This window comes from Epinephelus fuscoguttatus, linkage group LG20 (genome assembly GCF_011397635.1).
Source record: "Epinephelus fuscoguttatus linkage group LG20, E.fuscoguttatus.final_Chr_v1".
NCBI classification, from domain to species: domain Eukaryota; kingdom Metazoa; phylum Chordata; class Actinopteri; order Perciformes; family Serranidae; genus Epinephelus; species Epinephelus fuscoguttatus.
In genome coordinates, this window is record NC_064771.1 from 36,666,314 (window position 1) to 36,679,863 (window position 13,550).

The 13,550-nt window shown below is 45.9% G+C and overlaps 2 protein-coding genes across 5 annotated transcripts in view; one reads left to right on the forward strand and one right to left on the reverse strand.

Moving 5' to 3' along the window:
* Window positions 1-253, forward strand: part of baiap2b (BAR/IMD domain containing adaptor protein 2b) — a 121,231-nt gene extending 120,978 nt beyond the window's left edge. Inside the window, exon 15 of the transcript XR_007448137.1 lies at window positions 138-253. The gene's annotated coding sequence lies outside the window, so the exon portion shown is untranslated. The remainder of the gene's footprint in view (window positions 1-137) is intronic.
* aatkb (apoptosis-associated tyrosine kinase b) overlaps window positions 1-13,550 on the reverse strand; it is a 78,416-nt gene that overhangs the window by 4,677 nt on the left and 60,189 nt on the right. For all 4 annotated transcript variants that reach the window (XM_049563229.1, XM_049563228.1, XM_049563230.1 and 1 more), the window contains 8 exons: window positions 13,343-13,430; window positions 11,909-12,042; window positions 11,124-11,208; window positions 10,104-10,225; window positions 9,721-9,870; window positions 3,963-7,410; window positions 1,619-1,748; window positions 1,281-1,490 (listed from right to left, as the gene is read on the reverse strand). In XM_049563229.1, coding sequence (XP_049419186.1) covers window positions 1,281-1,490; window positions 1,619-1,748; window positions 3,963-7,410; window positions 9,721-9,870; window positions 10,104-10,225; window positions 11,124-11,208; window positions 11,909-12,042; window positions 13,343-13,430 — 4,367 coding nt within the window. The remainder of the gene's footprint in view (window positions 1-1,280; window positions 1,491-1,618; window positions 1,749-3,962; window positions 7,411-9,720; window positions 9,871-10,103; window positions 10,226-11,123; window positions 11,209-11,908; window positions 12,043-13,342; window positions 13,431-13,550) is intronic.

Sequence of the window (13,550 nt, forward strand, 5' to 3'; positions counted from 1 at the left end):
TAGCCTCATTGTAGCCTGCAGCTCTGACTGCCTCTCTGTGCTTGCGTTGTATTTGCCACACAACTTTTTATGTCGGGGCTTCAGGACACTTGGATCACTACGGACGAGCAGTATGGAGAGCAGTCAGCCTCCATTAGGTGGAGTTGTGTTGCTCCCTCCTCTCCCCTTGGATCTCTGCAAGTGATGTGAGGACTCTAAAACTTCACCTGAGCCTCCCTCGGCATATGGGTGAGTAGATAATGGCTGAATTTTCATTTTTGGGTGCACTATCCCTTTAAGACTAATACAAGATGAAAGTAGCCTTTTAATTAACATATTAACTAAAACACATCCAGACATGGTTTTGAATTTGTCTACATTTAGATCAGAGTTACTCTGAGAGTCGACACTTTGATTAAAACTCAGAGGAGCCAACTTAAAATACTTCACCTACAAAATGAGCATGTGTTTATTCAATACTTCCCTCGTGTTATGTTCGATTTGTGAAGATAACTTTGTCTCTGATGCCTCCACAGTGAATACAAAAACAGGAAAATTCTTCATGAACTGAAGTTAATGGGGTCCAACTTTAACAACAGCAAAACTGTATCAGACTTCACAAACAGACCAAACTTTCCTTCATGAATCCAACGTAACACAGGGTGAATAACTGATTATACAGATGATTGTTTTGTAGATGACGTCTTCCTTTAAGTTCAGATATTTGTTAAGATATAATATTATTTGAAGTATTTCAAACAATAAGCTCAAATGATTACAGTAATCCTGATGGTATTATCTCTGTTCCACTGTCTCTGTTGCAGCGTCAGCTCAGCGCTGTGAGGACCAACACGGGCAGTTTAAATTAATCTCATTAAGTCAGTGACTCCAGAGATGAGAAGGAGCCAATACACATTAAAGAGGCGTTTCAGAAAGCCAGAATAAACTCATCTACAGTAAAGTGGACTCCTGGGTTCGTTTATATTCTGTTTGGGAAAAAAGCTCCATGTGTTTTTGTGTTTTGTGCTCTTTAATGGTGACAGGCGATGAAAAGGTGTCAGACTCATGAACTAAGAGATGAAATCAGCTGAACAGTGTCGGGGAGTCTTTTCACCTACAGAGATAAAGACACACTGATTTGGTTTTCTTTGCAAACACTGATGTAGGAGCCACTTTCAGTTTGGTGGGAAATTTGATCTGAATCTCAGAAAACTAGATCTTTTTGTGTGTCAGTGAAATCTCACCCCTAACCAAACCTCGTGTCTGTGATGAGTTTGAGTTGTTGTGACGAGGCGACTCACCTCCTGCAGAGTCCATGTCAGAGTCAGAGATGTGGGTGATGGAGAAACGGGACACGTTGGAGGGGGAGACGGTGAAACGGGAGAACCGGACGGCTGGTTTGGGGTCCGGAGCTTTGGGGACGGAGCGGGGGGGTGGAGGGGAGTCAGACGCCACTGAGGATGTTGGCAGAGGGAGTAGAGGGAAGTCGTCTTCCCACTCGTACCCTGCACCTGCAGATAACAGGACATGTTTTTAAAAAGGTGCATCTGATATTTGAGGATCAGGTGAGTTCTTGATGCTGAAACGAGCCGACTGATCAGATCTTTATTTAAATACAGAGACGTGTTGCTGTACTCACTCTCCTCTGAGATGTTCCCATCTGAAGAGTCATCTGACGCGTTGAGTCTTTCCTGGGATTTGCTCCGTGAACTTTGACCCTCACCTCCTAAACTGAAGCCGTGCTCAGCCAGCTCCTTGGTCGGGCTTTCCTGGTGGTGAAGTTCAGACAGAGAAAATGAAACATCACTTTTAAGATCGACTGAATGTTTGATCTGAGCCGGGTGCGTTAAGCTGTGTAAGCAGAGACACACACAGCCACATTTCACTGGTTTATATTAGGGCTGTAAGCATTAGGATTACGGTCCGGATGTTAGCTTTATTTTCTTTTTTTGTATGCTGCTATTTTGTCCCTTCGACACACCCATACTTGTAGTAAAGCTGCCGTAGCATCTTTCTGCTTCCTGCTGCAGCAGTGATGGAAAATAAGACACCACTGAGCTTCTGAACGTCTCCTTTCAATTTAAATATTCTCACACAACTCAGCTGACAGTCAGCAGTAACCTGCACCTTGTGTCCAAGTCCATAAGCTGAGCTCACAGGAGCAGCTGATCAGACTGATGTTGGCGAGCAACCACGCCATCACCACTGATTCACCAAAGATGGCACAAAGCTATTTTGTGGTCAGTGAATCACCACAGACCTGTGGATGAAACTAAATGTAACTACAGCGCTGACAGATGGGAGGAAACTGACTGCAGACTAGTCCACATGGTGGAAGACTCAGGGCTGAGGGACGTCCTCAGGTTGGCATGTCCTCTTAATTTCAGACCACAGTGTTGTAGCAACACAGCACTGATTTAATAGAAATAAATCTAAAAGTCAAAATCATAAAGTCAGTGTCTTTGCATTCATTTGATCCTCAATCCAAACACTCATTTCTTTCATTTCATTTCTTCACCTTGTTAACAAACTTCGAAAGTGTAATGAAACACAAAATAATGTAATTTTATACAAGCGATTAATAATGAGATTAATCGCAATAAACTATTGAAAATCAGCACTTAATCAAAATTATAAAAGTAAATGACGGTCCTACTTTATATTTTTACAGCTACCATATAAGCAAACTTCATTCTGCGAAATTAGCATTTATTCGGAGTCCTGTTTCCCACCTGATGAATGTTACGCAGGGTTCACACCACACAACATGTTTGTCTGTTCCTACAGTCTCTGTGTCAGATTAGGGGATTGTGGAGTCATAAAAACTTGCCGTGACTTGGCCGACAGACATGACAGACTACATGATGGTCCAGGAACAATCATTGCTGGTCGTCTTCACGACATGTGTGATGTCATCGGGTTATTCTTGTCCTGTTTTTTATTATTATTACTTTTGTTTCAGTCACTGTGTCTGTTCATGTACCAGCCGAAATGCTGTTGTAGTAACGTAAAAAGTGTCACCACATGGGCGGAGCTACATTTGAAGTACCACATGCAAACTATGACAATTACTGAATCCTCCACAGGAAGTTCCTGCAAATGTTTCACACTAAAAGCCTTTTTAGAAAATGCAGGGATTCTCTCAGCTGAAGTTATAAGGGGCTTTTAATCTGAAACAGATACAGGAAGTATTGAGTTTGAAATGACGGCGTGATGCATTAAATTTATCAGGATTAAAACGACGACGAAATAACGACCTGTCTCGAATGTAGTGTGTTTGAAATGCAGCTGGTAGCCTCTGCAGCTGTGCTGAGTAAAGGCCCAGACACTATCTGTGAATTTTACTCCTTTATATCCTCCATTATGAAGAAAGAACATTGTTTGCTAGCTTGATGCTAATGGAAGTACTCAGCGGGTTGATAAAGTGCCTCTGCTGTTTCCTTTTTACTCTGTGTGCTAACGTCCCTACAGGAAATATCTTAAAGGCTGGGCTGTTGTTGTCGCACAGTTTCCATGGCAGCAGATCGCTCTGTGTTCCTATTGGTCAAAGTGACGGCTGTGACGGGAGAAGTCGTAGATGACAAAAAGAAAATCAAATATGCTAGACTTTCTGTTGAGACGTAGTGAGGTGTCCCAGACGTGGCGTCAGTTGTCGTCTACTATGGCACACTACACGAGATGAAACGATGGTTAACACAAACGACACTCATTATCATTCATGCTCCAAGCCAACACCGCACGATGTTGCGTCGCAATCAAACTGATATCGTGCAGTCTGAACCCGACATTAGTCCAATATTCACTCTCCTCTCAGCTCGGTTATGTTTCTAACCTCTGAGAAAACTACATAGAACTCTCTCTGAACACTTGAATTACAAAGTACTCAGAGGTTATTATGGAATGTTTGTCTAATGAGGCCAGAACTAAACCTGATGCATTTTAAAGAAGGTTAAAACAATGAGTAAATGCTCGCTGCAACTCACCTGATCAAACAGATAAACGGTGACATCATCGAAAAAAGACACCGTCTTCTTCTTGCGATCGAGCTCCTCCTCCAGGGTCTCCACTGTCAGCAGCGTCGGCATCTTCAGGAGGCTGCGGAGTTTGTGAGCTTCGCTGTCGTCACTCACCACGATGGGCACCGGGTGGCACTCGTCCTCGCTGTCCTCCCCTCCGCTCTGTTCCTGCACACTGTAGGTCCGCAGCTCTTCATCCGACTCGTCGCTGTCGTCGGTGTCGCCGTCCTCCTTGTCTGCTTCTTCCCCATCAGCTGGTGACCCTCGGCCCTCTGCTGCAGGGAGCGGAGGGGGAGGGGTGGATGGAGGTGGCGGAGAGGAAGAAGAAAACCTCCTGGTGTTTGCTGTTTGCTGTAAGGCCACCTCGTCTTTGGGTAAAGAGTGCGTGAGTTCACCAGATATCCCCAATGGCCGGTTTGGAGCCGTCTTGATTTCTGACTCTTCTGTTGTTTCTGATGAATCTTGACCTTCTGCTTCCTCCTCCTCTACCTCGACATTAGAGGTACAGTCTCCATTCAGGGCACCGAGGGCTTCTTCCATGGCTCCCACCACCTCTGCTGCCCAGTCTCCTAACGACGAGCTCTCTTCCTGTGACGGCCATTCGTCCAGCCCCCCCTCTGTTAATGAAGCAGTGTCGGAGGACTCCAGAGGAAGTCCCAGCACCTCGTCCTGGTCACACTCTTCTGTCTCTGGTAGAGAAGAGGATTCTCCTTCTGCTGATATGTGTTTCATATCAAGTTTTATATCTTTGCTCACCACAGAGTCATTTAGTTCCTCCTCCTCCTCCTCCTCCTCCTCCTCGTTCTTCCTCTTTTCACCCTTCTTCTCAACATCATCTTCGTCCCTACTCTGCTTTTCATTCTCATAGTCTGAGAAGTAGGCAGAGTCTCTGTACGGAGTCTTATCGCTCAGTGGTAGAAGGATGTGGTCTTCTGTCTGTGAGGGTTCATCCTCTGTGGTCACCACTTCACCTCCATGCTCCTCCAGCTCCTTGTCCTCCTCCAGGCTTGTATCGAGGGCGGACTTCCCCAGAGGTTGTTCCCGGGGTTCATGAGGCTCTTTGGGTACAAACTCAGGGCTCTCATTATTTTCTGTGTCGTAGCCGCTGTCCATAGCTTTAGGTGAGCTTGACGGGTGGGAGGATGCAGGACTGAAGCCTTCACAGGACCCGGCTGCAGACGGCAGATCCATGGAGTCCATGGAATCAGGAGTTCCTACCTGCTTCTGTAGAGACTTAAAGGCCGGAGACGCGTTCAGCTCACTGGACTCGTCCGCAAAGATGCCTGAGGTAACGTCAGTGATATCGTCCGTGATGTCATCGTCCTCGTCCTCGTCGCTGCAGTCAAGGATGTCGGCGAGGCTCACGCTGGAGCCTCCTCGGTCGACCCCGCTGTCGCCTGTGTGACTCAGCTCCGACTGCTGATCTGTGAGGGCCACCATCACGTGCGTGTTATCAGCAGGAGGCGGAGTGGTTGCGGCTGTGGTAAGGGTCACTTCCTCTGTTTTAGGGTCTGTGGGTTTGATTGTTTTTTCTTTGATTACATCGTCCCTCTTGTCTTTGAAGAGTGAATCATCAGTTATTAGATCAACATACTGCTCTCTGCTCTCCTCAGGCTTTATCAGGGCCGTTTTGGCCACAATGGGGCCCCCCGGAGCTGGTGATAGGTTGATCATCTCATCATTGCTCGGGATGTCAATGGCCTTATCGCTGATGTAGCTGCTGTGACTGTAGCTGTGACTGTAGCTGTTGTTTCTGACCAGCAAGCCTGTGAGCGGGTCAACAAAGTGCGAGTGGCAGCACTCTCCAGGCGCCGGCACCTGAGTCTCGCCCTCGTGGCACATGTAGATGTAAGCGTTGCAGCTGTCTGAGGGCACCATGGCATGGTGTTTACTCAGACTGAGGCAGGCACTGTTATCTTTGGCCTGGTGGGGTTCAAGATAGTCGATGGGTTTGGGTAGAGAGTGGAAGGCCAGGCTGTGCTCCTCCGGCCACGAATCCTCGATATCTGTACTCGGCATTGTGTAGTGGAAATCCACGTAAGCGTCCTGTCTGCAGCTGTGGCTGGCGCGTCTGTGGTGACCCACGCTGCTGTGGCGGTGTTTTGAAGGCCAAGTGTTGCAGGTGTGTCTCTCAACAAATATGTCCTCTTCCTCTTCCTCCTCTGTGTCACTGTCTCTGTGCCCGATGAAGAGCGCCCCCTGTGTCTCCATGTTGATACTGACAGAGTGGCTGTGGTGCCTGGTGTGGTTGGGCATCGTCTTCCTCAGGGAGCCCATCATGTCGTAGTAGCCCCCTGTCACGTTCTTTCCGATGATGGAAGTCTGACTTGTGTCCAGGTATGTGTCTCTGTAGGCCTGTTGATGTGCACTGTTCACAGCGGGGGAAATACCCAGTGGGTTCTCCAACTCGCCCAAGGCCTGACGCAGGCTCCTTGACCCCCAGCTTTCCTGATGGCGCTCACTGGCAGTCTCAGCTCCAATCAGATAGTGATCGATTCCCAACGGTGGTGAGTGCTCGTAGTAGTAACCGCCATCTCTGTCTTTATAGGACACGTAGTGACTGGACTCCCAGGGTCGCAGTGGGCTGTTGTCCAACACCTGCCCTAAGAGGGGCTCCATTGTCAGAGAGATTGCAGGACTGGACTCATTTGAGTCGTACATGTCGGACTTATGGATGTCTGCTGACCAATAGGGACCCATGTTCTTAGCCTGTGACGGGCAGGCCATGCACTCGCCTGAGTCGGCACTCCCAGTCAGAAAGCTCCCACTGCTGCCCTGGTAGTCTGGGCTGTAGGAACACATGGTGTAGTCCGGGTCCATGTTACAGTCTACTGGCTCTTCGATGCGGATGTAGTATTCACTGCTTACTGAGGGGCTGTGGGCGCTGAGGACAGGAAGTATGCCTGGAGCATGGAGATGTTTTGATTGGTAGTATGAAGGGGACAATCCGTGGCTGAGGCTCTCCATGGGGCAGCCTCCCACGATGCCCCCTGGTGGGTAAAATGCTTCCTGACAGTGATGGCTGACCTGACCCAGGGTGCTGGACGAGTCTGGGGCTCGATACGACTGCTCCGCCCTGGCTTGCTCCCACTTGTACTCAAAGTTGAGGCCGTGGCTGGTCTCAGTGACTGTCAGGATATCGTCCCCGGACTCTGAGTGGTAGCCGTCACCAGATGAAAACTGCTCGAGGAGAGGGAACGAGGAGGAGGTTGATGAGGGGTGGTCTCGTGACATTACCGAGGCACCGCGGTGGCTGTTGAATCCGGTGTTGGGACGCAGGGAGTTCCATCGCCTCTCAAAGTCCTCTTCGGCCTCGCTGGCCCCCTTCGCACACAGGTAGCTGAGCAGCAGGTGGACTTCCTCTGCATTGGGTCTCTGATCAGGCTGGAGCCAGCAGAACTGCATCACCTCATACCTGAGGAGCCCGAGCACAGACAGACAGACAGACAGAGAAGATGAAATCCCACCAGATGTTTTTGGTGCAATCATTTAATGTGTTCCATTCTGCTCAAATGGCAAAAAAATATTATTTAAATAAAGACAGACAGCTTGACAAAATGTCTCTAGTATGTCCACAACGTGAGTTTATTTTTCCAAGGATGGTGAAGGCGTGACCCGCCCTACTCTGCCTTTGGCCTTATCAAGACACAATGTGTTTTAGCAGCCTGTGGCGGCTTTTTGTGATGCTTTTCAGTAAGTGACCTGTTTCGTACAGAGGCACCTTTCATGGCGGTGTGATACAACTCCGTTTTCTGACAAGGCAAGGCAAGGCAAGGCAAGTTTATTTGTAGAGCACAATTCGTACACAAAGTAATTCAAAGTGCTTTACAGAACAAGAAAATGCATTAAAATCACAATACAAAATAAAAACATAAATAATCATTATAAAATGAACTTTAAAAGAGAAGAGTGCAGATAAGATCCTTTCAGTCATATGCACAGTGAAATAGAGCTGTTTTGAGCCTAGATTTGAACATTGTCAGAGTAGAGGCCTGTCTCACATCTTCAGAAAGACTGTTCCAGATTTTAGCTGCATAAAACTGGAATCCTGATTCCCCATGTTTAGTCCTGACTCTGGGCACCAGCAGGAGGCCGGTCCCTGAGGTCCTCAGAGTCCGAGATGGTTCATATGGCACTAACATGTCAGAGATGTACTTTGGTGCTAGGCCGTGGAGAGACTTGTACACAAGCAGAGCTGCTTTAAAGTCTATTCTCTGAGCCACAGGAAGCCAGTGTAGAGACCTGAGCACAGGACTAATGTGCTCGTACTTCCTGGTTCTGGTCAGGCCCCGAGCAGCAGCATTCTGGATGTACTGCAGCTGTCTTACGGCCCGTTTGGAGAGGCCAGTGAGCAGGCCGTTACAGTAGTCTAACCTACTAGAGACAAATGCATGGATAAGTCTCTCCAAGTCAGGTTTAGACACTATACCTTTGATTTTGGCAATGTTTTTTAGATGGTAAAAAGCTGCTGATGTTATTGATTTGATGTGGCTGTTAAAGTTCAAGTCTGAGTCCATTATTACCCCGAGATTTCTAACCTGATTTGTAGGTTTTAGAGAGAGACTGGAGGTGACTGCTGACACTTTCTCTTTGTTTCTGTGGACCAAATACGATGACTTCAGTCTTGTCTGAATTTAGCTGGAGAAAGTTGTTTTGCATCCACACACTGACCTGTTGGATGCAGTGACAGAGTGAATCCACTGGTCCATATTCACCTGCTGTCAGTGAGACATAGATCTGAGTGTGGTCTGCATAACTGTGGTAGGACACATTATTACTTTGTATTAACTGGCCTAAAGGCAGCATGTAGAGATTGAACAGAAGGGGTCCCAGGATTGACCCTTGGGGCACCCCACAGGTCAAGGCCATGTGGTCTGAGACACAGTTACCAATTTCAACAAAGTACTTCCTGTCTCCTAGATAGGACTTCAACCAATTTAGGGCAGTGCCAGAGATGCCCACCCAGTCCTCTAGTCTCTGTGAAAGGATCTCATGATCGACAGTGTCAAAAGCAGCTCTCAGATCTAGCAGGACTAAAACTGAGACTTTGCCTGCGTCAGTGTTCAGGCGGATGTCATTTGTCACCTTAATAAGAGCGGTCTCAGTGCTGTGATGGGGTCTAAAACCTGACTGGAAAACATCAAAGGAGTTGTTCTTTAGGAGAAAGTCAGTAAGCTGTTGGTAAACAACTTTCTCAAGGACTTTGCCTAAAAACGGCAGATTTGAAATGGGCCGGTAGTTGTTCAGTACTGTGGCATCAAGACTGCTCTTCTTTAGGAGAGGCTTTATGACCGCAGTTTTCAAGGCCTTTGGGAATGTTCCAGATTGTAGTGACATGTTAACGATGTGAGCGAGTGGTGGTAACAAACTGCTCAGCACAGACTTTAGAAATCTAGTGGGTAACACATCGAGGCAGCATGTAGACGAACTCAGACTGGTGATGATCTCTTTTTGGTTGTGGCTAGTGGTGTCACAAATAGCTGCTGCTGGCCACAACTGAACTTGTTAAATACTGCTGTCTACCAATGAAGGCAAAGAGTTCTGGCCAATCAGAGGAAGAGTAGGGCGGGTCATGCCTTTGCTATCGTCGGAAGAGAAACATGGCATCCCCGTTACAGGGAAACAAAACCATCAAGACAAACATCACAGTGACAAAGAAGTGAACACGTCGCTCTGAATATTGCGTTTGTCTGTTGAGTAAAGACGTGTAGTGGTTTTTTCTCACCAGCGTTCAGCCAGCGGCACTTTGAGCAGTGGTTTGGGCAGTCGCAGCTGCTGCTCCCTCACAGCGTAGGTCAGGACCTGTCTGTCTGAGTAGTGTCTGTACGGCTGGTTCCCCAACTCAAACAGCTCCCAGATTGTCACGCCCAGAGACCTGAGACACAGGAAGTCATAAACACTGTGATGATCCAACACAGGAAGTGTAACTGCAACAAGTCAGTGTCATTTCCTCCAGGGACAGAGACTTTATTTAGATCCGTTTTTAACTCTCAACCGACAAACTCAGTCCTCCTGAGAAGCCCTGATCTGAGATCCATTTTATGCTCATAAATGTGTGTGTGTGTGTGTGTGTGTGTGAGAGAGAGTGTGAGAGTGTGTGTGTCGTACCACATGTTGCTGTGTTGGGTCTGGTCCGCCACCAGCAGGTTTCCATGCACCTCGTCCACCAGCTCTGGAGCAATCCAACGCAGTGGCACGTACACCTGATCTGATGTCACGAAGTAATCATCCTGAGAAAGGACAGAGAGGACAGAGAGGGACAGAAGACCATCAGTAATAACATCAGCTGCACAATTAAAAAAACATCAACAAAACAAAAATTACATTTTGAAAGTTGATAACTAATTTATTTGTTCCATTGTGATCAATTTCTAAAAACTTTTTAAATTAAACATAATTAAAGACAAGTGAAAAATGCTCAGAGGATTTAAATGATCTGTAGAATTTCTTTCAGGAGAGTAAAGGATGTCTGTAGTAGGACGGAGGAGTAGGGCTACATGGAGGGGGAAATAATAATCTGAGATTTGAGAATAAAATCGTAATATTAGGGAAAAAATGAATGAGAAAAAAATGTTACAAGAAAAACATTATAACATTATGCAAATAATGTAATTTTATCAGAAAAAAAATGTAAATTCACAGAATAATGTTGTAATTTAGTGACAATAAAGATATACTTTTTCCAAGAAAAAAACCATAACATTACACAAAATTTTACAAGAAAAAGAATCTTAATATTACAAGATTACAGTGGTAATTTTACTGACTGTTTTCTCACAAATTCATGAGTTTATTCACAGAATATTATGACTTTTTTTCTTGAAATAGTTTGACTTTATTCACATTACATAACAACTTTATTATCACATTATTACGACTTTGTTCTTGTAATCTGTAATTTCTTTTTCCCTGGGTTTGTTCGTCAGCCTCCGTCATACCTGGGTAACTCATCCATCCACTCAGTTACTCTTTAGCTCTTGGTGTTGTTACGCAGCTCTACAGACAAACTGAACAAGGATCAGTTGCTTCTGTGTTATTTATTTCTTTTTTTAAATACTGAGGACAAATGGTTTTCCTGTAAAATCAAACTGTTTCTGTTTTACATGTTTGACTTTCTGATAAACAGACCTTGTATTTGCTCTGAGCCAGACCATAGTCTCCGATCTTCACTGAGACGTCAGCCGTCAGAAGGCAGTTCCTCAGAGCCAGGTCACTGGTTACAGAGAAGGAGGAGGAGGAGGTCAAGGTCAAGGCAAACTTTATTATCCCACAAGTGGGAAATTCATGTGGTCACCATTACACATTCCATTGTTATACAGCCTACTGTATAGCATTAAAAACAATAAATACAAATGAATAAATAAAATAGTTGGATGCTCATATATATATGCTCATATAAATATAATATCACATATATCCAACTATTTTATTTATTCATACATGCTTGTCATGTTTCCTCAGTGTTCTTACTGTTCTGTCTGTCTTGTCCCTGTTTTTCTTTTTAATGTCTTTATTCTTTTTTAACAGCTGCTACAGCTCTTCATCAGTTATAAACATACACAACAGGAGCAGGAGCGTCACAGCAGGGTCAGAGTTAATGTAAAAACACTCACTGACAACGAGACGATATAATTCATCGGTCTGAAAGCACATGCTCATGGTCACATGCTCATCACACTCATGGTCACTGCTGCCTCTGACTGACAGGAGGCGTCAGCTGGTCCGGAGACGAAGGTCACCGCCTGCAACAAAATCACTGATGCTGGAGTCTGTGAGGAGCACTCAGGCAGCACCAGGATATTGTTCCAGGAAGAAACCAAGAGGCCGAGGGCAGGTCGCACTGCTCACAGAGACACGCTGTCTGACTGCGGCCTGGACGTTAGACAGGTGTGACGTCAGACATCGGTTCCTACCTGTGTGTGAAGTTGTGTTTGTGCATGTGCAGGAGTCCTGCGGCGATGTCACAGGCCATCCTCTGGAGGATCAGGGGCTCTGGGGTCATGGTCTCTGCAGTCCTGCAGCTCCGGAGGTAACCCTTCACATCGCCCTGCACACACACATCAAACCTCTGAGTGTTACAGCCTCCAGCCAGCAGAGGGCAGTCCTGTCACTGTGATTCACATCAACTCCGTGTCCTCAGTTTATACTGAACTGTTTGGGAGGAACAGACCAATCAGAGGGGCCTCTGCTTGTTTCTGGACAATTCTGAAATTAAATGTTACTGTGAAGAAAATATTTCATGAGCTGTCACAGATTTACGTCACTTACACAGTGGAGTGAATTAAAACCTGATGGATGAGCAGTGGTGGAGGCCAGCTCTTCGTTCTCTGATGAATAAATGTCAGAGTTAAATCCACTCACTGCTGTCGGAGCTGATGGAGCATTTAAGGCTGCAGTCTGAGACCTACAACTGTAGCAGGACTGAAAACTCTGAGCTCACCTGCCAAATATTTACAGCAGCGGCCAAGAATGATTTTACTGCCAGAAGTCATTAACAAAACAATCCAATAAAGTTCAAATTATGAGACGTTTTTAATTCATTTAATGTGCCGAATGAGAAACAGGGTGTCAGGCAGGGTGGAGGTCAGAGAGTCTCACACTGAGGATTATTTTCATACACTTTATCAACCAAATGTGGTTTAGCCTCGAATCAACCCTGATAAACCTTTTACACCAGATCAGCTCTGGTTCCTGAGCCGGTTCTGTTCAAAGATCTTGTTTTCTACAGGTTGATCAGAGACATTATAATCAAGACGTGTCATCGACGGCGGGCGCTGCACAACAGAAGAGAGAAGTCGTAGCAAAGAGGCGGATCGCACTGATCACCTGAGAGCGTTTGTTCTGTTATTACAGATATCTGATTTTACCATAAACTAGTATTACTGCCCTGTGGTTGTATGACTCCGCCCACCAGTCCAGTGTCTCTGACAGTCTCCATCCATGTCAGTGGAAACATGGACGCTTCACACACAGAAGATCTATACAATCAGCACAGTTTCAAGATTAGAGTCACCAATTCAGTATCTGACCAAATGTCTCCCCTTCTGTTCCTGAGATATGACGTTAAAACATGATGATGTCGCAGTCAAGCTGACCTTTGACCTTTTTGAACGACTCATTTTAAGATTTGATCCAATCAGATCAGACCTCTTGTGAACATCTGTTAAACACTAGAGTCAGATTTCACTTCCTGTGGTGACAAACAGAAACTGATAATTACTGAAGAGCAGTGATCATCATCAGGACCGTGTGTGTGTGTGTGTGTGTGTGTGTGTGTGTGTGTGTGTGTGTTTCAGGTGTTAATCTGTGATAATCTCTTTAAACCCTCAGCAGGTTCGGAGACTCACCAGAGGACAGAACTCCATCACCAGCAGGTACGGAGTGACCTCAGTACACTGAGCCAAACACTGCAGGAGGGCCGGGTGCTGCAGGGCTCTGAGGAGGAGAGGAGGAAGAGGAGCATGAGATAAGATAGAACTTTATTAATCCTGAGGTAAATTTCAGTGCAAAATATGAAATTTAAAATATAAGAAATATATAAAACATAAAAAACTA